The following is a 27,125-nucleotide window of genomic DNA, read 5'->3' as shown; positions in this document are numbered from 1 at the left end:
TGAGGTATAAATAGTAGACCAAATGAATTTGAAAATTATCACTCATTATTAATGGTTACTCGTTATTAAACAACAATTTTTCTTAAACTATTGATTAAAAACTTTTTTTGATAGTTACTCAAATTTTTGTTTACAAAACAACATGATAATTATTTTTTGTTGAGGTTTTAACACACCTCAAGGAGTTGTTAAATTTTTGTTTACAAAACAACATGATAATTATTTTTTGTTGAGGTTTTAACAAACCTCAACGAGTTGTTAAATTTTAAAAACGTAGGTTATTTAAAACTTTTTTTTTTCAGATATTTAAAATCATGAATAAGTTTGCTCTCTAAATAATTATAACAGTATTCATCGAAATTTTATATTTTTCTATAATAACCAGACAATGATGATTTTTTCCAATAAGATTTTTTGTTCAAATACTTATTTCTCTGAATGTATTTTGAAGTTAATGCTGTAATTTAGTATTATATTATCTTATGTTGATTCATTTTTATTTTATTTTTAGTTGTGGAATTAACAGAAACTCAGTTTCACTCTTCTGCTCAAAAAACATGAAAATGAAACCTCACACAATATATTCATATGATGGATGCATAGATATTGTTCATAGGAAAAATGCCAAATCTTTACGTGATAACTATTTCTCTGCTTATTACTTAACACATTCACAAAATGTTTCTTGGGGTCCTGCAACTTGTTCAAGGTATTTAGATATAACCACCAATATATATATATATATATATATATATATATATATATATATATATATATATATATATATATATATATATATATATATATATATATATATATATATATTCCTATAGTTTGACATTTAAATTTACTGTTTGTGGCTCTTAACATCCTTGTCTGTAAAAATGATGAAATCAAGTTTATGTAAAAGCAATTAAAATAAATTGAGGAAACTAATCAAGTTTTATCATTTTTTTAAAAACCACAAAAATTCAACTATATAGGCTGTATTGTTTTTCATTATATTTTTTACATACATTGACTAAAAAAAAAAGATAGAACATGCAAGGAGTTGTTCTACATCAACTGACAAATAAATAGAGCATTTGTGGAATGCTGCTACATCAACTGGCTGATAGTTAGAACATGCAAGGAGTGCTGCTACATCAACTAAAGGTTTTGGTTTGGGCAGGCAATCTGTCAAACAAACAAAAATAGTTTGTATTTATAAGTTTTAACATTCATTTAAACAATTTTGAATTTCAATATTTTGTTATGTACTTTTCTCTAGAAACTTTTTTTTCTATCTACTTTTTATCCTTTTGAAAATAATTTTAGTAAAAGAACTTGTTTAAAAGTTCTAAATTACAAATTAGAAAAAAAGAAGACATTAGTTCTGTAAAAAAGGTGTTCTATATCTTTGATCAATAAGTATTACTTAAGCGAAATAGCAGAAAAATGTGATACATTAAAATGCATTGCAAAGGGAATCCAAGACAAATTGAAAAATGGACTCCCAATAATTGTTGGGAAACAAGATAAATGCGGTCAAAAAAGAAAATTACACCTAGGAATGAGAAAATGTTCGTAAAAGAAAATAGGTTTGCTACATGTTCCGCAATTACCAGCAAGTTAAATGTGGTGAGACTAAATGTAGCAAGAATCACTGTTTAACAAAGTTTGCACTGGTTTAGCATTAAAAGTAGAAAGCCAGCAAAAAAGTCTAAAATTCATGAAGATTTTATTATCCAGACAATTAAAAATCTTCCTAAGATCATGTTTTGTTCAGTTATCATCGGGAAATGTCTTGGTTGACTGTACATAGTGGATGGAATATTGAAATAAGACCAATATAAAAAATTTATTAAAACTTGTCTTTTACCTCGGTTGAGGAAATTGTTTCCAAATAAGCAGAAAAAATATATGTAAGATGGAGCCCCATGCCACACTCCAAAATCTAATTTAAAAATTATGAGCTTTTAAAATTATTAGATTTTTCAGGAAACTCCCCAGATTTAAACTATAGAAAAAGTATGGGATCATTAGAGAGATTAATTTCCATTAAAAAGATCACAAATAAGACCAAATCGATAGAATAAGTTTTTTGGTATTGGAATTATAACGAAGATTTAAAAGAAATGGCTTTAAATTGTTAGATGCCAAATAGTGTATTAAGACAATTTAATGTAAGAATTTCTGTTAATAAATATATTTATATTATCACTTTTGTGTATTTTATATTAGAAAATAGTTTTATTTATATAAATTTATCATTTAATTCTATTATATCAAAGGAAAAAAAACATGTTTTAAAACCAGAATTTAAATGTTTGCAGTTACTGTTTAATGTTTGCAATAGAATGTTTCTACTATTTTTAAGAAACAAAAAATAATCTCTCTTTAACTGAAAATATTTAACAATTTAAAATGTTTATGATTTAAATAAAATTTTCTTCCACAGTTCTGATATTGTTACTGTAGCTAGATCCAACTTTGATTTTCAGGAATTACCCTCACTATGACACTTACAGACATCGCTGCTGTTTTCATTCATTTAATTTTATAATTATTGTAAGCGAACATTTATATAACAAAATATTAGCTAAATTCTTTTTAAGTTTTTAGAAAGTTTTTAAATCTCAAGTTTCAAATTCAAGATTAACTTTTCTTCTGTTGAGTCATATCTCTTGCAAAGTTCATCAGACCTAATGCTCTATCTGAGACTAATTTGAGTTCATCTATCTCATCTTGTGATCTTAGTGTTGATGAATGTATTTCTTTAATTTGTAAAGACTCCAATACTCCTTTTTTTTTTTTTTTTTTTTTTAAACTTCTTTGCTTCCAACAAGGCTGCAAGCAACCACTTATTAAAGTTGGAAGTTACTGTAAGAGAAAAGATGAAGATTGTAGAGCAAGATAACAATTAGCAGACGACTTAAGGGATTGCAAATTATATGAATCAGGAAAGCAAGATAAAGGAAGCGTATTCCAAAGAACTGATGTTCGAAGAAAAAACTAGACAAATAAGAGTTTTTGGACATATGACGTTTTGGCACATGAGTCGCTAGCTCTTTAGAGCAGTGCCCATTATAGTATTTGTAGAAAAGAGAAAGAGAAGCAACATTACGGTGATGTGATAATGGTTGGACGTTGGCTGCAAGAGCAGGTCCAACTATGTTTACAATACGTTTTTGCACCTTGTCTAATAGAGAAAGAGCATCATTAGAAGATCCTCCCCAGATATGGCAACAGTATTCCATACAAGGCCAGATTTGAGATTTATAGAAATAGAGAATAGAATCTGGAGTAAGAAAGTGTTGAGCTCAATAAAGAGATGCAACCTTAGCAGATGCTAATTTTGCAACAGATTTGATATATGGTTTCCAAAAAAAATCAGAAGTAAGAGTTAATTCTAGAAGATGAAGAGTAGATGACTCATCGAGTACATCACCGTTCATAAATATAGGAAGATCTAAATTATTGCGATAAGGATTAGCTGAAAAAAATAGAGTTTTATCTGTATTAAAGTTCACCAGCCACTGTGAGCCCATGCTATAGCAGAAGTGAGATCCTTTTCAAGCTCAAATGCCCCCTCAATGAAGAGGGGGCATTTGAGCTTGAAAATCCATTTCCATCTTCTTCTCAAAAAAGCAATTAGAGAGTGTTGGCTTCTTAGCATGATAAGAATAAATGGTAGTGTCATTAGCAAACAATGCCACCCTAGATGTGAGAATATCTTGAAGATCATTAAGGTAAATTAAAAAGAGTATAGAGCCAAGGGTAGAACCTTGAGGAACCCCTGAAATTACAGGATATGAAGAAGACTGCTGCCCAATAAGGACAACTTTCATACTACGATTTGAAAAGAAGGACTCAATAATCTTAAAGATGTTACCAGATACACCGTAAGTAAAAAGCGAAGGAGAAGACCAGCATGCCAAACTTTATCAAAAGCTTTAGAAATGTCAAGAGCAATAGCCTTAACCTCTGCACTTTTATCTAATGCACGATAAAACCTATTGGTTATTACTGTTAGCAAATCAGCTGTAGAATGAGAAGATCGAAATCCATTTTGATGGTCAAAAAGTAAGTTATTAGATTCAAGTTGCAGGCCTTATTTTAAATAAAAAAGTGCTTAACGCATTAGCTTAACGTGATATTTGGCGTCATAGGCTTATCTTTTTTTTTTTTTATAGACATTAAGTGTTTTAACTACCGCAATAAATAAATAACTGCAAACTGGTTTAATTTAACAATTAACTCAATTAACTAAAACAATGTATAAATGTTGTAAATGTGAATATATTATGAAAAGTTTGTTGTGTTTTCAATTGTTATTTTAAAATCAATTTTAGTTCAATATTATGAAGTAAAATATATATTATATATATATATATATATATATATATATATATATATATATATATATATATATATATATATATATATATATATATATATATTCATCATTTCTAAAAATTGTAATTGCGTTATTTAATAAAAAAAACAATTATTTTGTTTTTTTAAAACTTCGGGAGTAAACAAAAAATATTAACATATTTATAAAGGAAAACCCTTGTTAATTACTTGAACAACGATTTTGTTTTGACTAGCAAAGAATAAGTTAGGTTTTTAAGATATTACGTATATTAGGTATATTTATGTTGCTCAGCGTTTTCACTTGCATTATAAAAAAATATAAAAAAGTTTAATGCCTGTTTTGAGCATATTTTTGCACTTAGTAAGATTGCTAAAAATGTTTTACATTTAAACAAATCACAAAAAAACACAGCTATAGAGAATAATCGTTTTTAACAACTTAATTTTTTTTTTTTTTTTGAATTTTATTAAACAAAAAAAAAATTAAATTACATAAAAAAGTCTTAACTATGCAAATTCTTTTGTTAATAATTCTCAAAACAAAATACTTTTTAAATATTTCTATGCAATCGTGCAAACTTAAAAATTCTCAAGTAAAACAATATAAGTATAATTAATAAATTGTATCATATCTGTTTATAAGAAGCATTTGTTAAAAATTGTTCATAAAAAATTTAGTTTCTTAACTTATAAACAAACTCAAAATTATTTTAATTTTATTACAAAACTCTTTTTTTTCGTTAGCAAGCAATTTATTTTAGAGTAATAAAATAAAAAGAAGGAGAATAAATATGAGGTAATCTTTGTTAAGAAACATTCAATTTTTTTATTGAACAATATTTGTTTTTATTTGCGTACCTACTTAAATAAAATATACTGTTAAAAAAGTCAAAATCAAGCTTAATGAATTCATTTATCTATATAAACTTGAATATATAATTTTTTTTATTACATAATTAGTTCGCGAAGACTATCTGTTAAAAGGTCATTGTCACTATCAATGTCCTCTGTATCACTTGTTTCGATTAGTTGATCAAAATCTGATCAAAATCAAAAGTTTTTTTGAACTACATTTTTTTCTGCAATAGCAGTGACACATTTTCGGCGTTTTTGCATGTACTTGGCGAGAGAACGCTCAATTATATCATCATAGTCTTCTTTTGACCAAAGACTATGGTTTCCAAGAATTACGACACTATCAGCAAGTGCTTCATGACTCAAAGAGAGGCGTTTATCCGTAAGATATTGGTGACAGTACTAAATGTTCTTTCAACTTCTGAATTGGACCCCGATATACACATAATGACATAAGGCAACATAGGTTTTGATATTCCATAAAGTATTTTTTAAAAATAATTTTCCACAAACTGCGCACTGGATGACAATCAAACTTAGTTTTAACAAGCCGTTTTAGTTTTTTCCATTCACTTAATGCAACATCTTTTTGAAAACCCACATTTTTTAAAGGCGCTTAAAAATGGTTGCAAATATCATTGATTTCCTGCACTCCTGATTCTAGGTCTTCAATTATCCAATATATTGGGTCAATAACTTTATGCTTCAATACAATATAAGTTCTCTTAAATAGTTCTGAAACCTGCATGATGATATCGAATATTGTTTTGAAAGAACGTCGAATTAAAAATTTTTTAATTTGACGAATTTCGTTAATTGATTCGTCATGATCAAAACTATTCATTTTTGACCTGCTTTTGTTTATCACCAGCCTTAGCAAACGAACCTTCGACATCAGTTTTATCGATGACAAAGTAGCGATTTATAAAGCTGTCAGTAAATTCGTCATCTTGCCCAATGCATTTAATTTTGTCTTCTATCTCCAATAGGGTTTGAGTTATAGTAGTAGGAATTTCATGAGCCAATAACTCATTAGTTTCGAATGTTTTAGACGCAGGAATAACTATTTCCAAGTTGTCTAGATACAAGTCAACTTTGTAGAGGAAAGAATGGCACTTAAATGATTTCAATAAGCCTTTCACTTTCGCTACAGTTTTGGAATTGGTCTGTTCACTTACATAATTTTGATAAGCCATAATAAAAGCTGGCCATGTTTCTAACAGATTCAAAACTCCTCTCCTCCTGTGTCCAACAAACTTTTATTCAGTAATTTTTGGTAAGTTGTAATGCGTTAAACCGAGGCATTTTGAAGCTGATTCAACTTCTGCTTTTAATTTACCTGAATTTCTTAATAGATAGTAATTAGCAATATAAAAGTCGTCAATCTTTATATAATCAGAAATTTCTTTAAAGGCATCTTTTACAGCCAATTCAATCCTATGATAAATACAATGGATTTGAATCAACAAGGGACAGCTTTGCTGCAACTGGGAAAGTATACCTTTATATATACTGAAGTTTACACTTGCACCATCTATTGTTGCACATACAACTTTGTTGGTATAATCTTCGGTACTTAATTTAAATAATGATTTATCCAATTCAAAAATACTGTTTATACCAATGGTCACGACGTTGAAGTTGCTACCACCAAAAAGTGACATATCCAACAACTCTGTTACCATGTAAATCGGTATGCCATTGTTATCAGTTCGAACTAAAACTAGTTCCTTTTCTTTTCCAGTTTTTCTTGTTTGACTTCCATCACTAAGAATGAAAAAAAAAATGCACCTTTGGAGGTTTTCAAAGCATTTTTCCCGATCAGAGTCAGCACAACATTTAATCATTTCTTTGCATGTGTGCCCATTCTCGTTGCGTTTAATAAGGCTTGCGCCAGTTCTTTTTGCACACCTCACCTAAAATAATAAAGTCAAATACATTCCAATATATAAAAAGGCTGTTGCTCGCGCAATGGTATAGTATCTTTAATTTTTTTAAATTTTGTTGTCAAATAAATTGTTATTTTATATATATTTTGATATTTATATATTTATATTTTTTATTATATTTTAAATCAACCAATCAGACTTCACTACCGCGACTGAGGGAACAACTTCCGTATATATATAAAAAAAATCATAGTAGAAAAGTAATGAATTACAAGTAACAACATAAAACAAGTAAAACTTAAAACAAAGTATTTCAACGCAAATTGCAACTAATTTAGGACTTACCAAAGCAGAAAAATGTGCGTGAGGCATTGTTGGGTGGCACACCATTTCATAGGCAATTTTTATAAGGTTGCGGTAGGAATTTTGCATGTGTATTTCTTTCAGTGCAGAAGGGTTTAAACATGAGCTTGTTGACAAATTTTTGACAACCTAAACAAATAGTAGCATTTGTTTATTTTATTTTTTCTGCTTGTAAAGGCGACTATCACGAGACGAAAAAAGTTTCAGAACGATAATCGTTTTCATCGCAGACAAAACGCTGTTTTGATTTTCACTAAAAACCATTTTTCACCATTAATAAGAAATATGGCAAAACAAGAAGTGTTGAATAGATGTGTTTCTAAAAAAATATTGCTAAATATTATTTGAAATTGTTATAGAAATAGAAAATAAAAACAGCGCCACCACAACGGAAAATGAATTTTTGTGACAAAATTACTGTAATAAACAAAGGCTATGAATCAATCTTTCATAACTTAATAAAGCGTTACTAAGCAACGAAAGAAAAAAAAGAATGATAGTGTTTCCTTTTTATTATAAATAATAAAAATACAGCATTTTTATTGTATTGATTTTTAACAAAAAATTTATTTTTTTGAAAATAATGTTTATCATGGCTGATATCTGTTTATAATAACGTTTTTAGTTATAACGGTTGACAAGAACAATGTCGAAAAATGAATTTCGGAATAGTTTCAAATATATTTAAAAGACCTAATATAGCAAAAAAAAAAGGAATAGTGTCGCAAATTATAAAAGGAATAATGTCGCAAATAGTAAAAATGGACCCATAGATTCATTTGCGACACTATTCCGTTTTTTTTTTGTTTTCGACACTATTCATTAAACTCCTTTGCAACATTATTCCTTCTTATATTTTCAACACTATTCATTAAATTCATTTGCAACATTATTCCTTATTCTGTTATTCGACAACCAATCATGCGACAATTTGCGACACTATCCCTTTTTCACATTTTCGACAATCAAATTTGCAACAATCTAATTTTGCGACATTATTCCTGTCACCCATTATAACATGTAATTAATAGTTTCGTGAAAATAATTTTTTTTTAACAATAACAAAATATATTTTATAAAGTGATCGAACCTATGAGATGAGAACTTATAAGATAATATTATTGAAACATTTTTAGTTTTAAAAATTGTTATTGAAAAAATATACTATAAATTAAGTTATTTATTAATTCCCAAAATTATGTTATTATCCAGAACATGCATTACTGCATTAAAGTGATGGTCATATCATGCGACTTTAGTCAATTATAAAACGTTATTACGTTTTACATTTTGTGACTTTTAAATAATAGGGTTCAATCTCCATTTTTTGACGTTGGGAATCGACCATAAATTACGCAATGCTAAATTTCACTAATAAACAAGACAAAATAATCAAAAGTTTTCATTTGCAGCGCCTAAAGTTAAAAAAAAATGAAAATAACGTTTTAACTTTAGTGAAAATCGCCGAGTTAAAGAACTTAAGAACTCCTACTACTGTTTTTCAAATAAATTTAGTGTTGCGTAATTTATGGACGATCCCTTGAGAGAATTGAAGGGTTTAGTGCTAAAAGTACTTAAGTCACAAAGTAAATGTTTTAAGAAAATCTATTTTGATCAGCCATTTTAAATCCTTGTTTTTGAAGTGTTATATCTCTGATCAAACTAAATTTTCTCAAAACGTTAATTTTGTGACTTGAGTACTTTTAGCACTAAGCCCTTCAATTTAACTTGCAATTTTAAGTTATTCAATTATCCGTTGTTTATATTGATCAAATATGTATATTTTTTAATGTTATTTATGTTTTATAATTAATTTTACATTATTAATTGTATGATTTTTAAACTTGCTTGTTTACAAATTAGTTGATAGTTCCAACTTTATTAAACAAGGTTGAAATTAACAATGAAAAAAGAAAAACATACAATTTAAATATTATATAAATAACAATAATTAGATTAATATACTAAAATTATATAATTTTAAACGCAAAACTGTTATAAATAAATACAAAAAATTGAACTTTTTCACTATGCACATTGGGAGATAGAACCTTATAATTCTCATCTACCGATATGCTATTTTGTCTTAAACCAATTTATATTACTTAATAAATAATAAAAAATGTGTGTTCTAAGCAATCAATTAAACAAATTTGATGTTTTGATTATTTAATTTAACGAAGTTAACAAATTTTTACTTTTGGTTTAAAAAATTTATAAGGGTATAACAAATTTTTTAAATTCTTTCAACATTACAAAAGTGAGATAGAACCCTAATATCCTAATATAAACATCACGATTTACAAGATTTAAAAATTATTTCAAGTCTAACAACTTTACTTGGATAAATATTTAATTTAATAAACCAAAAATATAGTCTTTTTTTTTGCTTTTAACTAAAATGGAATCGATTGACAATGAAACAAAAAAATTTAACTAATTTATAAACCCTTACACTGTTGGCTACTCCATCTTCATTTTTGCCTTCATTTTCTAATTGAATTGCATGTTGATAAGTTGCTCCTGACAAATGTCTACAAATACTATCTTTTTTAACATAATTCGTGCCATTTATAAACCGTAGAGCAGCTACCCTCACGGCACCATTTTGGATAAGATTTTCTGTTGATGAAGCTTACATAAACTACATATGATTTTAATGACATAAATCTTCCCTTTTTCTGTGAATGTTTCAATTTGAAAAACATCGGCAAAGTCCCTAGACTTAAAAGTTTTCAAAGTAATTTTTTGGTTCTTCAAAATACAATCCATTATTGAACTTCAAACAATTTGGAGAGAATAAAAATATACTAGGTTTTGATATTCTAGTTTGTCTTATTTTATATAGAAAAATACATAGTCATTAGTAAAGAATAAAGACTGTCATTAAACTAAAACGTGCCTTAGTTTTAAATTAACGGAGTCGGCAACGTGCGCATGCATAATGAAACCTCCGTTGTATAAATATATTTAAGGTAATATTTGTGTCATCAGCTGATATTATAGTCTACTCGTGATGTCTTTAACTTTATAATATAACTTGATTTATGAAAAAAAAAGTTTATTGAATCGCACGCAGTTAAACAAATTGTCTTCTTTCAAAAATTTTGAGTAACAGGTAACTTTCTTTTCTTATGTAAAAGCCCCCTACCCCTGTATATGTTAAAGTTAAAGGTATCCATATACTTTTAACTAATAAAAAAGCAAAGAGTAATAATTAATGAAGAATTAATTTTATGTAAATTTAAAATAAATTATTCATATACTGGCACATTTTTTTAATATCTTGAAAAAGTGTCTTCATATTTTTGTTTTCAGAGATTACAGAATATAAATGTTTTTTGTAATATTGATTTGTATTGAGTTTTTTTACTGTATTTTTTATTAAAATCATCTGCAAAAAATATTTAGTTAAGGATTGGCGAACTTTTTTCATTTTGTAAAATATTTAGATAAAAGGTTAGCGTAAAATTACGTTGAATATAATCGTTATAAAAAGATAAGAAATATCATCGCAATAAAAATTTACAACAATTATTTTTAACGTAACTACTTTCAAGCTTTTGTAATAAATATTTTTACATATCGTCATTCAAAAGTTAATGTGGTTTTTTAAAAATTAATTGCTTCTTTTATCTTACCAATAATTGAAAAGTTAAAAAATGATAAAAAGTAGCTTAACCAAAATCGCTCTACGCATACGTAAAAATCGCTTAAGGCGTACATAAATCGCTCTAGGCGTAACGGTTTAAAACAAGGCCTGAAGTTGAGAAATTAAGTGTTTGTTAATTAAAGATTGAAAAACCTTGCTTATGATAGGAAGAAGACTAATAGGACAGTAGTTAGATGTATCAGATCTTTCTCTAGAATTTTCGAAGATAGGGATAACAGATGACGCTTTCCAGCAGGCTGGAAAACAAGACTCTGATAAGCACTTGTTGAATAGTTTTGAGAATATAGATGAAAGCTCCGGAGAACACTTCTGCTAGACAATAACAGGTATGTTGTCCGGGCCACAAGCTGTAGAAGAGTCTAAGCAGGAAATCACTTTAGATACAGAAGCTGGAGTGGTATGAATGTCAAGCAATGGATCAACCTGTTTGTTAGCAATATCAGGTTGAATGCAACTAGTGGAATCAAGAGATGATATTGATGAAAAGTTTTTAGCAAACAATTCAGCTTTGTCTTTAGGTTAGGTGACAAAGTCTGAACCATACAAGAGAGGTGGAATTAAAGATTTGCCCTTATTATTAATACTATTAAAGATTCTCCAGAAGTTGCAAGAGCTAATTTTGTCAGTGACTCTGCAAGCGTTAAGGCCCACAGCTTTTGCCTTTCTCAATCTCTAACTCAATAATAACTTTCCATCTGCCTTTTTAAACAACAAGAATTCCCTTTCCAACTCCCTTTCCAGACAATCATTTACCTTCTTCACTTAACTTATGTCTTGTTTTTGAACCTAGTCTTCTGATCACGGTTTGATCTCTTGAAAACAATTATCTCATTCTTCTTCATCATCAGAATCCCCTTACCATTGTACCTCTTACAACTACCTTAAAGCTAACTGGGACTCTTTCCGTGATTTTCTTTGTGACGACCCTTGGGTAGAAATTTTTGTCTTCCTGCTGACAAATGTGCTTCATACATAACTTTCTTTATTCAGGCTTGCATTGTATCTTTTATTCCCTCTCAATGATTCCAAGTCAAGCCTCACTCCTCTTCATGGTTTTCCTCTTATTGTGCTGCTGCAATATCCAATCATAACCCAGTCCTCTCTGTTTAAAATTTAATGCCAGCGTTCAAAAAAGCGCTGACAGGATAGTCTTTTTTAAGTTAGCCTGCGCAATTTAATAAATTCATTTTATTTGCTATTTAAATTAAAATAAAAATAGCGAAAAGAATGCTGAACAATAGATGAAATAATTTAAAAAAAACTAGTAAAAAAAAGTATTTTTCATAAAAGATGAACAAATGAACAAAAAAATTCTTTGTTGCAATTTAAAACAAAACACTTATTTTTTTTGGCAAGCGCTTTTAATGCGCTTGTCAAAGTTTTTGCTGGCAAGGGGAAGCACAAAAAGACTTGAGCATGAAAGCACTGGCTTAATGGAGAAGACTGGTAACCATTACTTTCATATCTATCAGCAAAACAATTCTCCAGAAAACAGACATCTATTTACTATTGCATATAGTAAATAGATTGTCTATATTTTTTCTAACTCCAAACCCAGCTATTCTCAGGTCACAAAGTTTTGTCTTTATCTCAAAAATTAGGCTCTCATGACTGCTGGAGGAAATTACTGTGTATACAAAGTAATTTCCTGCTTAGACTACAGCTTGTGGTCCAGACAACATACGTGTTATTGTCTTGCAGAAGCATTTTCCATTTGTTATCCTTATTTTCTAAAATTTTGTAAAGCGATCTGACTCGTCTAAATACCATTCCCGTAGTTTTCTTACTATCATAAGCAAGGTTTTTGAGTCTTTAATTAACAAACACTTAATCTCTCATTTTGAATCTAATTGCTTACTTTCTGATCATCAATATGGATTACAATTTTCTTGTTCTACTGCTGGTTTGTGAATGGTAATAACTGATAGGTTTTATCATGCATTAGATAAATGTGGAGAGGCCAAGGCTCTTAACATTTCTAAAGCCTTTGATAAAGTTTGGCATGCTGGTCTTCTCCATATGCCCTCCTCTTACGGTGTATTAAGTATCCTACCCTACCAATCGTAGTATAAAAGTTGCCCTCGATGGACAGCACTCTTCTTAATATCCTGTAACTTCAAGTGTTCCTCAAGGTTCTATTTTTATCCCTATACTCTTTTTAATTTACACAAACTGCTTAGGTTTTATCTCATTATTGTGCTCGCCACTTTCTTACTCAGGATTCTATTCTTTAACTCTTTAAATCTCAAATCCGTCCTTGTATGGAATATTATTGCCATATCTGCAGCCAACCTCTAACCTTTGTCACACCATCATATTGTTGCTTCTTTTTCTCTTTTCTATAAATATTATAATGGGCGCTGCTCTAAAGAGCTAGCGTCTCTTGTGCCATCCACTAAAATTCATTCTTGTGTTACTCGTCATTCAGTTAAGTCTCATTCTTTTACTGTCACTGTTTCATAGTGCTCCAAAAATTCATATTTATCTAGTTTTTTTCCTCTAACATCACTTCTTTGGAATTTGCTTCCTTCATTTTGTTTTCTTGATTCATATAATTTGCAATCTTTCAAGTCGTCTTTTAATCGTTATCTTGCTCTATAAACTTCATCTTTCTTTTTTTTACAGTAACTTTCAAGTCTAATAGTGGTTGCTTGAAGCTTTGTTGGAAGTAAAGATGTTAGAAAGAAAAAAAAAAAAAATTTGAACAAGAGAAATTTAGAAGACTAAAGACACGTTATTATAAATTATTTAATATTTTAGGCATATTAATATACACTGTTAAGTATACATTTTTTATTATCACAATATTATATATGTTTATTAGAGCATTAGTATGTGTACTATATGCATATGCAATTGTGCTCTGGTGGTAGAGCGCTTGTTTCACAAGCAAGAGGTTCAGAGTTTGATCCCCACCATGTCCCTGGTAGTACCGTGCTCAACTTGTTTCTCCGCACAACGGCCTTGTTTGTCAAGATTTGTGTTTTGGAGTTATAGAGTTTAGAGAGGGTTATAACCACAATTAAGTAGCCTCCTCATCTGTAGTGGCCTTCTCGACCTTGGGGAGGTGAATAAACATAAAAAAATATATATACATAATTATCAGCATATTTCTATGCATTATTTAGTATACATTATCAGCATATTTGTAGACATTTATAGTTGGATAATACATTTATAGATTGAATAAAAGTTTTTTATTTTTTTTTTGTTTTTTGCTATATTTTGATTTTGTTTTAAGATGTTTTCTAAAATATCTTTTTAACAAATTATATGTGATGATTATTATTTATAAATTTTTTATATAATAACTGTTATGTATAGAAGAGTAAATGACTGCTTTTTCTTAAATATTTTGAATTTTGTATTTTGTTTGCTTTATTCAAACATTTTTTTCTATACAGTTTCTCTGCCAACCAATTTACATCTGGATTGATTATCAGTCCATCCTGGCCACTTACTTATAGAAGTTCAATTAGTAAATGTAAATGGTCTGTAAATTCTGGAGATACTATGGACATAATTAAACTTAATATCATGGATTTGGATATTTATCAAGAGGGTTCTTCTTGCAATGATAAGTTATTCATAAAAGGTTGTTTTATTTACCAAACCATAATTATTTTTTTTTGGTTGACGTTATATTTAAACTGATGTTGCATTACAAAGTAAATAGAATATTTAGGTAGAAATTTTTAATATTTATATTTTAATGGAATATTCTAGAATAGAAACAGAAAATTTTTAAAGGATTAAAGCATAATATGAATGAATACAATGAATAAATTGTATTTTTTTAAATCATTATCATAGTTTTTTAAAAATTTTATTGTAGTAAGAGTGTGTAAGAAAAATATTTTTCTACTTTAAATTTACTTCTAATTTTCTTAGAAACTGAAATTTAAATGTAGACAAATAAAAATCCATAAGCCTTAATACCAGCAGTTTAAGAAAGGAAAAACTTTGTGGTATTTTGTGTAGTTCTTAATGTTATATGCCATTCTTGATATTTTTTTAGGTCCTGATATTTAGAAAGTTCTTGATGTTTTATATAGTTCCTGATGTTTCTGATCATTATTATTGTTTCTGATATTTTGTGTAGTTCCTGATATTTTGTGTAGTTCCTGATCTTTTGCGTAGTTCCTGATATTTTTTTTATTAAGTTTCTTTAAGTTAGTATTATTTTGTTTAGTTAGTTTTGATGTTTTGTGTAGATCCTGATATTTTGTGTAATAAAGTTTCTGATGTTTTAATTTAGGTTATATCAGAATTATCATAATCACTCTGCGCTGATAATATTTAATCTATTATAACATGTCACATGTCCTGCTGTTATGTGTAGAACTGGCTTTTATAGGCAAAGACTAAGAGAGTATAATCCTGTCACAGTCTCACAAATGTGTTTTCCTGAAATCTCTTTAATACTCTCTGTACTATTTAAAAATTGTTTTTTTTTTTCCTAAAGTTTAATAGATTTAGTTCATTTCGATTGTGCTATTTAACCAAATCTTTTTTTTTCCTATTAACTTTCCATTTCTCTTTAAGACAAGGTCCAAAAACACAGTAGTTTAGTTAAACCTGCTTTCGCAGCCAAGCTTGTGCCTTTGTCCAATTGTTTTAAGGTTGCAACTCTTTCTTTTTTTTAATAATACTACAATGGTTGGTGCACAAGCGACCTATCATTATTTGTTCCACCAGCCATTCATCCAAGTTGCTTCTATTAACTATTGTGTAACTATTTGTTTATCTATATATTCTCAAGCATCAATGATTTGTAATTCTGCCATGTTCTAATCTTTTCCTGAATCAATTTCAAATGGAAAAGTGGATATAGAAAGGTTGGCTGGATTGTGGCATCTGTTATCCCTATTTTAAAAATTCTGGAGAGCAATCTGACTCAATTTCTCATCTTAATGAAAAATTGAGTCAGATTGCTCTCCAGAATTTTTAAAATAAGGATAACAAATTGTTTTATTATTGTCTTATCAAGACAATAATAAAACAATTTATTATTGTCTTGATAAGAAGCCTACACACTCTGATTGCTTGGAGGGGGCATTCGAGCTTGAAAAGGATCTCACCTTTGCTTCAGCATGGGGCTCAAAGAAACTGGTGAACTTTAACTCAGATAAAACTCAATTTTTTTCAGCTAATCGTTATCACGATAATCTAGATCTTCCTATATTATGAACGGTAATCTACTCAATGCGTTATCTACTTTTAATCTTCTTTGATTAGCTCTTACTTCCAGTTTTGTTTGGAAACCATGTATCAAATCTATTGCAAAATTACCATCTGATAAGGTTGCATCTCATTATCGTGCTCATCACTTTCTTACTCTGGATTCTATTCTTTATCTCTATAAATCTCTGATCCCTCCTTGTATAGAATACTGTTGCCATATCTGGAGCAGATCTTCAATTGATGTCTTTTCTCTTTTAGACAAGGTGCAAACATGCATTGTAAACATGACAAAACAGACCTGCTCATGCAGCCAACCTTCAACCATTATCACATCTTTGTGGTGTTTCTCTTTCTCTTAACTATAAATACTATAATAAGTGCTGCTCTAAAGAGCTAATGTCTCTTGTGCCATCTACTAAAGTTTATTCCCGTGTTACTCGTCATTTATTATGTTTTATTTACTGTGTCTGTTCCTAAGTGCTTCAAAAATTTTTTTCATCTATTTTTTTTCCTTAAACATCAGTTTTGGAATTTGCTCTCTTTTTCTTGTTTTCCTGATTTATATAATTTGAAATCTGTTAAGTTGTTTGTTAATCGTTATCTTGCATTAACTTCATCTTTTCTCTTCCAGTAACTTCCAACTCTAATAGTGATTGCTTGCAGTCTTGTTGGAAGTGAAGATGTTTTAAATAATAATAATAATATTAATAATAATAAATTAGGAAATTAATCAGATGGTAAATTAGGAAATTAATCAGATTATTTTTTTTATTAAATATAATTGAAGCTACGTAAATAATTATTTCATCAATTTCTCAGGATTTTCATTTACTTTTATGTTGACAAAGGAATCAAATCTCCAAAAAAATGGAATTTTTGTCGGAATAGTAAACCGTTTTCAATTATAACTGATTATTATAACTTGGAAGTCCAAATGAATATATTAAACTATGAAAGGTTAACTTCAAATCGAGGTTTTGTGATTGGGATTACGGCTTGGAAAAGTAAAGGTATAATTTTTTTTTAAATGGTTTAAATTTCAAACCTAGTGTTAACACCCAGCATAACACCCGGCACAAACATGTCTTTTAGACGTTTTTTTTCGCATCTTCTTTGTTCTTTTTCGCATCTTTCGCATTTTTTCGCAAAATATTAACACTTTTAGATGTGTTAATTTAGATAAATATAAGACATATATTAGTAGTCATCTTTTAGATGGCTTGAGACAGCTATTATTCATTGTCTCAAAGATAAATACAATTAGATGTCTTATAGTTATCTGAATTTAGACGTCTTAAGGTGTTAACATATTAGATTCTAAAAACATGTGTTTGTGCTGGCTGGGTAAGGTGTTAAAAACTGCTAAATTTTCTGTTTTTTTTGGGATCAAATGTTGATGTAGGTATGCTTTGATTCTGATTTCAGAGATCTAATCAGAAATTTAGGAATTTAATTTAATCTCAAAATCATTCCAGAAATGCATGAAATAGTGTATTTTGTGTATCAATGAATCTAACCATATATTTATTATCATATAGTGAGTCAATGTGATGCTACTTGAGAGTTAAAAAAACAATTAATATAACTATATAAAATTTATCTTTACTTGTATTACAATTTTTATTTAAATTTTAAATCAACTCTTTTGTCATATGTACATACTTGTGTACAGAGAATAAGAAAATGTTTTGTGTCTACAATTAATATGAAAGTCAATTTAAAACTTGTTTGCAGTAGAGATCTAAATTTTGTACAAAAGTGTTTTTTAAATTTATTTCAAAAGTAGATCTGAGGTCTGGATCTTGTACTTTAACATGTTTAGTAATACATGCCAAAAATTTGACTTCAGCTTTTACCTGAAGGTTTGGTATTTTTAAGACATTTTTTATGTAAATAAAAACCATTAAAAATTTATTGACAAGTTATTGAAAATTTACAAAGAATATATTTCTTTTAAATATGTAGAGGGAGCTGCCATTTTGTAGGTGTTTACCATTTTCAAAATAATAGCACCCATGAAATGAAGTGAAATGCACTAAATCAGTATTTAAGTAGATCAGAAGATCGTGTCATAAAGAAAATAAAAATTTCATTTCCACATTCTATAAAGAATAATTGTTTGAAATCTAGAAACAAGGATATAAACTGGTTCAATTTTTTTTTTTTTTTTTTCTTTGTCAAAATATTTATTATAGGTCTAATTTTTGTCTTTTAAAGAATTTGAAATAAATTTTATATATTTTAGAAAACTTTAGTTAATTGTAAAACCAATAAGAGTCATATGGCTTGTTGTAAAGGAGATTTTTCATAAATTAACAATAATTTTATTATATAGTTTGAACTTTATTTTTTATTTTTTCTCGGAAAAAATTTTATAAGCTTTTATATTAAGAATGTGTCTTTTCACACTTTTAACGAATATCCCCCATAAAGGATAAATAATTTCAATATGTGAAAGTTCTTTAAGAATTTTAATGTCAACCAATGTGAAGGTTAGAATATATAAGTAAATGGTCAGGAAGTGAGAGCGATTGCTCTGGAATACTGACCACGGAAATAATATTTAGTTGCGAAAAACTGGCCAGATTTTTTAGTCGTTTTGAAATCATTAAAGTTGTAAAAAAAAATTGTAAAAAAAAGTTTTTGTTTTATGGACATACATGGAAGCATACATAAACTTGAATGTTCTCAAAAACATCTTAGTGCGGTAGAATAAAAAAAATATTCATGAACTCTAAAAACCTGCCAAATCTATGAACAAACTAATTCTATTGGTTCAAGTCAAGACGACAATGTTACTTGAGGAGGAGTTCATATCAACTGTATTCTTCAAGTCTTTGTTGACGTACATTATGTATGTGACTTAATTAACAGTTGGTATTGCACCTTTTAACATCCTGTGTGATTCCTTGGAGCCACATCTGCAAAGCTGTAAATCTTTTAAACTATTATTTGTTTACAAAAATGAATGTGTTAAATATATATTTTTTAAATTGTCAAAATTTTGAAAGTTTATTATATATTATAGATTTAATAATATATTCTTATTTTTTATTTAAAAATTATGTATTTTTTGTGTAAATGTAATTTTGTGTATCTGTTTTTTATTTTAATGTAATCTTTACGATTTATTTTGTAAACAAAAAAACTTTCAACAATAATTGCGTTTTCAATGAAATTATTAATAGTCATCAAAGTTGATAAAAATAATTATGAAATAAGCATACAAGAGAAGTTTCTGGTTACTAAATACAAACATGCATACAAAGTAAATCGCGGATGAACAAGCACAGCGCCTGAGGTCACGACAGAACACTGAGGTCACGACATCATAAGCGAAATTATATAAAAACTTCAATAATAATAATCAATTTACATAAAAAACATGTTTAAAGAAATTATTTTAAAAAAACTTAAAAATATTGACTTTTTTTATTTTCATCTTAAAAAAAATAGTTTTATGTAAATTAATTATTATTTTTGAAGTTTTTATATAATTTCGCTTCTTTTGAGTACCAGAATGACATACTTTAGAAAAAAAATTTTTTCAAAAATTATTGACCTGTCAAATTTTTAAGGGTCTTGAGGCACCCCTAAAAATATTTTTTATTCAAAAAAATTTTAAACCTAGTGTTTTTGTATTATATTAAACACATTTAGTTTATGCGGTAGCAGTGTAGTGGTAGAGCGCTCGCTTCATAAGCGAGAGGTTCCGAGTTTGATTCCAGCCACGACCCTGGTAGTACCGCACTCAACTTTTTTATGCACGCAGCAGCCTTGTTCGTCAAGGTTTGTCTTTCAGAGTTAGAGAGTTGAGAGAGGGTTATAACCAAAAGTAGCCTCCTCATCTGTAGTGACCTTCTCGGCCTTGGGAGGTGAATTATTTAAAAAAAAAAAAAAAAATTTAGTTAAGTGCAGCAGACTATTTTTAAAAAAGTTGTTTTTTGAACCACCCTAGTATGTATATGTATATATATAGATATAGATATATATATTTATATGCATATATATATGTACTTTCGAGTACTTAAGAGAAGTGATTGTGGTGGATGTTTATTTTCTAAAATTTAATTTTTAAAAAATTTTCTAATCTGCCATAGGCTCAGTAAGCCACCACCCCACCCCCCTGACCCCTTTATTAATTTTTACTTGTTATCAACAAAAAAATTATTTCTCAAAACCAAAAAAAAAAATTTAAGTGAAAATTGGCCTTTAGAATTAAAAAAAATACTAGTAACTGATAAATATTGAAACTTTCAGTGTAAATTCAGACCAAACCTTCATATTTTAGATCTGGAGTAAAATTCCCACCCACCCTTTTATTTCCATCCCCCTCGTATTAAGGACTCAAGAGTAACATTAGACAATTCTGTTTCATCCTCTAGGACTCTTCAGTAATATAATGATTTTATGGGACTATATCTAAGCAATAAAACTAAAAAACTGTTCTGTTGTGTACAAACTACAGAGTAGTGGGAAAACAGCAATGACGCATCCCAGAAGGAGAGAGCTCAACAAAACTACAAGTTAAGGAGCTATATCCAACATTAGACAATATTTTTTCACAAAACAAACATAATTAATTTTCTTTCATGTACCAATAACTGATTCTTTCCCCAAAGAAAGAAAAGTTTTTAAGTTCTTAGATATTGGTTTACTAACTCTAATTATTTTCGCTTCAGTTGCCATTCTCACAAACTCGTTATACTTAAACTTAAAGTTTTTTCTGTTTTAAGTACGAGTTAAAATTAAAAAGCCCACTCACTAAACATCAGCGATATTGTGAAGCAGTTCCGCTTCCTTTTCATAAAGTATTTTTAATCTTTTTTTGTTGATTTCTATCTAGTTAATTTATTTTCTACACTCAATGATTTAATTATTTCATTTGTTCATCTTACTAGGAAGAATTGTTTCAAATATGTTAAACTTTTCAAACTATACGAAGCATAAAATAGTTGTTAAAAAAATTAACTATAAAATAATTTAGCTTAAGTAAAACTAATACTAATGTTAGTTTTATTCGAATCTTGTTGGATAGTAGCCTTTTTTCATGTGCCACAGCGTAAAAACAACAAAAAAATAGGTCTTCTTGACTAATTCGGAACCCCTATCATTGCGGGACCCGGGGCTATAGCCCTTTCTAACCCTTAATCTCCTTAATCCTGCACTGGAAATAAGATACAAGTATATAAATAAAAATTATATTATACTCTGTGATAAATTAAAGTACATTTGTTCGTTATTAAGCACTTTATATAAAAAATGTCACTTAATTTTATAAAAAAATTATAAAAGAGCGATGTTTCGAAATATTTGTTCTAAACATAATTTAATTTCCTTTAAGTTTTTTCGCATTAAAAGTTATTTTCTTTTACTAGTTTTTTTTTTTTTTTTTTTTTATGAATAATTGAATTTTATTATTGTTTTAATAAAAATATTTAATATATTATTATTTTAATAGTATAAAAATATATAGTAATTGCTGTATTTAACTTATAACATTTTTTCTTTTAAATTTACTTGATCATTTTTTTTTTTAAATCTTTTTATTTATTTTCTTGTAAGTTTTTGCTGCAAATGTAATAAATGAATGAATGATTTATAGGTAAATTTAAAATTTATGTTTAGTAAAATCTCGCTTTAAGTAATATTAGTATGTTTTGTAGTTGTGTTTCAAAAAATAATTGTCTTCTTTTCAACAAAATAAAATTCATTATGAGATTAATTGGATATTATCAAACTTTTTTTTAATTAAGAGTTTTAATGAAATTCTGTGCACGAAATCATAATTTTAAACAAATTAACATTAGCAGGTAATTGGAATGTTAGTTATTTGCGAGTTTAAACTTGAAAAATACATTTTTATTTAAATTTTTAAAAAGAATACGAGAGTCCATGCTGTAGTAAAGGTGAGATCCTTTTTGTAACCTCAAATGTCCCCCCCAAGCAATCAGAGTGTTGGTTTCTTAACAAGACAAGAATAGATGGTAGTATCAGCGAACAATGTCACCTAAGATGTAAGAATTTTTGGGAGAACATTAGTGTAAAATAAAAAAAGTATTAGGGTAAGGATAGAACCTTGAGGAACACCTGAAGTTATATGATATGAAGAAGAGTACTGTCCATTGAGGACAATTTTTATACACGATTGGTAAGGAAAGATTCAATAATCTTAAAGATGTTACCTGATACACTGAGAGAGACCTTATTGAGAAGAGCAGCATGCTAAACTTTATGAAAGGCTTTAGAAATATCAAGAGCCTTAGCCTCTCCACATGCATGATAAAACTAGTTATTAGCATTTACAAATCAACAGTAGAACAAGAAGATTGAAATCCATATGATCAGAAAGTAAGAAGCTGAAGTGATACGAACATTAGGCAATGGATTAACCTGTTTTTCGGCTATATCAGGCAGACCGCAGCTAGTGAAATCAAGAGATGATATTGATGAGAAGTTTTTAGCAAACAATTCAGCTTTGTCTACAAAAGAGGTGGAATAATAGTTTTGTCATTGTTATAGATACTGCTAAGATAGAATAGATACTTCTCCAGAAGTAATGAGAGCCTAATTTTTGAAATCACAAAAGTAATGAGAGCCTAGTTTTTGAAATACGAGATTTTGTGACCTGAGAATAGCGGGCTTTGGAGTTAGACAAAACCTCTTTTCATTGGTTTCTAGCAATAGTAAATAGATGTCTGTTTTCTGGAGAATTATTTTGCTGATAGATATGAAAGTAATAGTTATAATTGGAAATACAGAAGCACAATAAGAGGAAAGCCATGGAGATAAGTGAGGCTTGACTTGAAATTGTCGAGAGGTATTAAAAGATTCCATGCTGGCCTGAATCCAAGAAGTTGGATTCAGGCCGGCATGTCTTCATAGTCACTGACACTAGAGCCAAGCCATTCAGTGTGATGAACATAAATGTCACCTACAACAACAATATTGGCTGAAGGATAAAGCGGAATGACTTGGTCAATTTGATCAAAAATAGCGTCAAATAGAGTCTTGAGATGGAGAGCAATATAGAACAAAGAGAAAGGCAATAAAGTGAAGTGGTGCTAAACCAAAATACATAAAAGAATGGTCTGTGAATTCAAATCTAGTTTCCCGATGAATAGATGAATTCTTACGAATGGAAATCCCCTTGCCAAGTATGTGACTATTGAAGTCTTGATGAATTAAAGGAACATTACCATCAACACTAAGATCACAAGGTGAGACTGAATTCAAATTAGTCTCACAAAGGACAAGTAGTTCTGGTGAACTTTGCAAGAGATAAGACGCAACAGAAGAAAAGTTACTCCAAGACCACTAAAATTTGTGAATGATAGATTTAGAGAACTTGGCGATAAAAATTTGTGTTTTATAATTTTTGATACTTTGGTAATTTTTAAATTTGTTAAAGTCTCAAAGCATAGGTATTACTTAGTACACTATTTAATAGTCCAAGCAATTACCTCATTAGTATTAATAAACCCTAAGCTATAACAAAAGACTCAAAATGCGGCCTCAACAAGGCACACCAAAAAAACAAACTGGGACATCCATCAGTGCCATGTTGCCATCCATGCGCGGGTTTGTGGCTAGGGCTGTATAAATATTGGTGCATATTTATATGATATATAAAAACGATTCAATATGCACCGATGTTTATGCAGTCCCGTCCTTAGAACCTGCCTTGGCCACAGTCAAATACCAGCCCCGGTCGTTTACTAATCCCAGAGTTTGGAAAGTCTGACTACCAGCCAGCCTCAGTACCATAAAACTGAGTTTTAGAGCTGCACCCTCATTAGGAGATATTAATAATAGTACAATAATAATAGTTGCCTAGTCATAAAAACAGAGACACAAGCAAAATCCATGCATTGAGTCAAGAAGGTCTAGCATTCAACATCCTAAACTGAAAACAATGTGTTAAAAAATACATCTACGCCAGCCTAATAGATGAAGAAGGGGTGCGAGGCTCAACAGTCAACAGATAGAATCTGTTTACCCCTTTTGTCATTGTTATTATTTATACTTTCATTTTGATTATTTATACTTTAAAAAAAATTTTATTATTAGATTCTATTGTTAATTTGATATTTAAATTTTTATGAAATCATAATTATATTTTCCTTTAATTTTCTCTCTTTTTCCTGATTTTAACTTATTTTTTCTGTAATTTTTGTAGTTTGTTTTATTTTTCATTGTTATTTTTTTTTTATTATTATTTTCTGATTTAGCGTTTATTAAGATTTTCTTGAACACAAATATAAGAAATTATGTCCTTCCCGCAGTATTTGTTGTTGTTGCTGTTATTATTATTATTGTGTATCGTTGTATTCGAAGCAGGCGTCTTTCACGATCTAACCAAAATATGACTCCACAATACAGTGCGGTACCAAATTCAGGTGCAGATACAATTGATCTTAACATTCCATCTAATCCGGAAGCATATTACTCTAAACAAAGTTTTAATCCTAGTCCATACCCTGTTCAGCAAGCATATCCTCGATGTGAAGATGGACTCAGGCAACCATTAATCTATCCACCTGCTCAGCAATATCAGGCCCCTATTCAACAATATCCAGGTCCTCCTGTACAATACCCAGCACCTTTTCAACCATACTTAGCAGCCCCACCTCAACAATGTCCACCTCAGCAGCAAAATACAGGTAGCAATTATTTTATACAATAGCTTTTTATTATTACTGTTTTTTGATTTTATTTTTGAAAATTTTTTTTTGGTATATATATATATATATATATATTTTTAAATAAATTTTAGTTAGCAATCATTTAGTATAATATTTATATGTGAGTTTGTTTTGCATAAATTCTTTTAAAGTGTAAAATTTAATAAAATAAGCTAAAATAATCATTAAAGTAAATTCAAGTTCAATAGAAACTTAAAAAGATTACAAATACAGTCAATAAGATATAAACAATGGTATTGCTTATTGTTGACACAAGAAAAGCATAATAGTTTGTGTTTTAAGTTGCAAGAATTGGTTTTTAGGCTAATCACGTCTTTTTTATTTCTGTCAAGCGATTTTATGTCTTGTCAGATGAAGTACAAGACGAGTTTCATTTTTGACAATTTTATGATTTGTTTAAATTGTTTAATTTATAGATAACAAATCAATAAAAAATGTTGATGTTGTCTAAGATTTTTTGTTGATGTTGTTGTTGTTGCTCGCATCTTTTATTCTTCTATATTTATAAACTGTATTATTATTTATTTTCAGGGGTAATCGAACCTCCTCCACCTCCTTATCCAGGTATATAACATAATCAAACATTTTATTGGATCACGAGTTCTTTTTGTTTTTCTTAAGATATTTTGGGTGACTTTGTTAGTTTTGCATGTTTTTTTTTTTGTTTTTTGTTTTTTGTATTTATAAGTATTAGCTTTTTATATCTTTATATTGTAAATATTTTTTGAATTTTAAAAAAAAAATTTTTAGTACTTGAAATTTTTAATTTTTAAACCTTCAGTTAACTAATGATATTTAAATGTTTATATAAGTTTTATTGTTTTTAAAATTATATGTTAAATAATATTTTATTGAAGAAAACGTTTTATTTAATCAAAAAACTTAATAATAGCAAGTTCTTAATTAATAGGTGTATTTATAAATAATTTTAGAAATTGAAAAAATATTTTTTTCTATTACAATTGGGTGCAATTTTTTTAATCTTATATCGTCACCTGAACATGAGATATATAGATAAATAGACTTAGATATATCAAAAATATACTATTAAAATGTATCAAAAATATGCTAATATGGTTCGTTAAATTTTAACAGAACATTTTCTTTGTGTGCTTATGATGCGATAAACAATTTTGCCATATATACCTTAAAATGGAATGACTTACATTTAAATTAATTTAAACTTGAAAAATATATATCTACAAAATCTTGGAATAAGACTAAAAGAGATTTAAAAAAAACCCTTGATCATTTTAAAGCCGAAAGAAAGTCAAGAAAAAAAGTCTATTATTTTTTTTGTTCTAAAATTAAGGCATTACATCAGCATGAAATTCAGCATTAAGTTATATGCCAAAACGTCGTTGACATTCGGTCAACTGTAACTCAAAATGACGTATAATAAATAACTAGATGTCTAGCTTCGGTTTTTTTATAATCTGCAAGTGAAGCCGATTTTTTTTGTTTTGTTTACTATTTTAATCGGCCATTATGATATCGGGCTAAAACAGTAAATATAACATAATATAAGCAGTTAATTCCTGACATCATTTGCTTTACCTTGCTGAAGCTTTACTTTAAATTAGTTATTTCCTTTAATCGAGTCACCATAAAAAATAATTAAATCTTTCACTGCATAGATATTCTAGTAGATATGTAAAAAACGCCACGAAATCCTTCCATAAATTTCCTCTTAAGAATTCTGAATTGAGTTAAAGATAGGTTGTTGCTTTGAAATGTGCATATTTTCATCCTTTAAAACATATTTGTAGGGAAGAATATGCACCCTTGATCCTAAAATCCAGGTCGCTTTGAGTTAATAAAAAATTTATAAAATAATAATAATTAAAACTGTTAAATATAAAAACAAATATACTTTATTAAAGTTTCTTAGAGCTATAAATATAAATAATTCTAAATTAGTTTTATAACTTTGCCTTTTATATTCTTTTTGCTTGGTTTGTTTTTCCCTCCTGGATTTTAGGACTAAGGGTGGATATTTTCCCCTATATGCAGCAATTATTTTTTAGAATCAGTTTACAAATATTGTATCTCAGGTAATAAATATTGCATGTGCGTCATCATAAACCCGATTTTAAA

General features: G+C 28.4%; 1 protein-coding gene across 2 annotated transcripts in view; it reads left to right on the top strand.

The window, feature by feature from the left end:
- The window catches only part of LOC101239122 (uncharacterized), a 45,751-nt gene extending 19,761 nt beyond the window's left edge, over positions 1-25,990 (top strand). Inside the window, exons 3-7 of one of the 2 annotated variants that reach the window (XM_065814533.1) lie at positions 512-709; positions 14,544-14,734; positions 17,172-17,333; positions 24,555-24,986; positions 25,560-25,990. In XM_065814533.1, coding sequence (XP_065670605.1) covers positions 512-709; positions 14,544-14,734; positions 17,172-17,333; positions 24,555-24,986; positions 25,560-25,600 — 1,024 coding nt within the window. In that variant the 3' untranslated portion in view covers positions 25,601-25,990. The remainder of the gene's footprint in view (positions 1-511; positions 710-14,543; positions 14,735-17,171; positions 17,334-24,554; positions 24,987-25,559) is intronic. The other variant, XM_065814534.1, reaches the window with a different exon arrangement.
- Positions 25,991-27,125: the final 1,135 nt, after the last annotated feature.

The sequence above is a fragment of the Hydra vulgaris genome, chromosome 12 (genome assembly GCF_038396675.1).
Source record: "Hydra vulgaris chromosome 12, alternate assembly HydraT2T_AEP".
Taxonomy (NCBI): Eukaryota; Metazoa; Cnidaria; class Hydrozoa; order Anthoathecata; family Hydridae; genus Hydra; species Hydra vulgaris.
The sequence above is the reverse complement of the archived record's forward strand: the minus strand, read 5'-3'. Positions and strand labels throughout refer to the sequence as shown.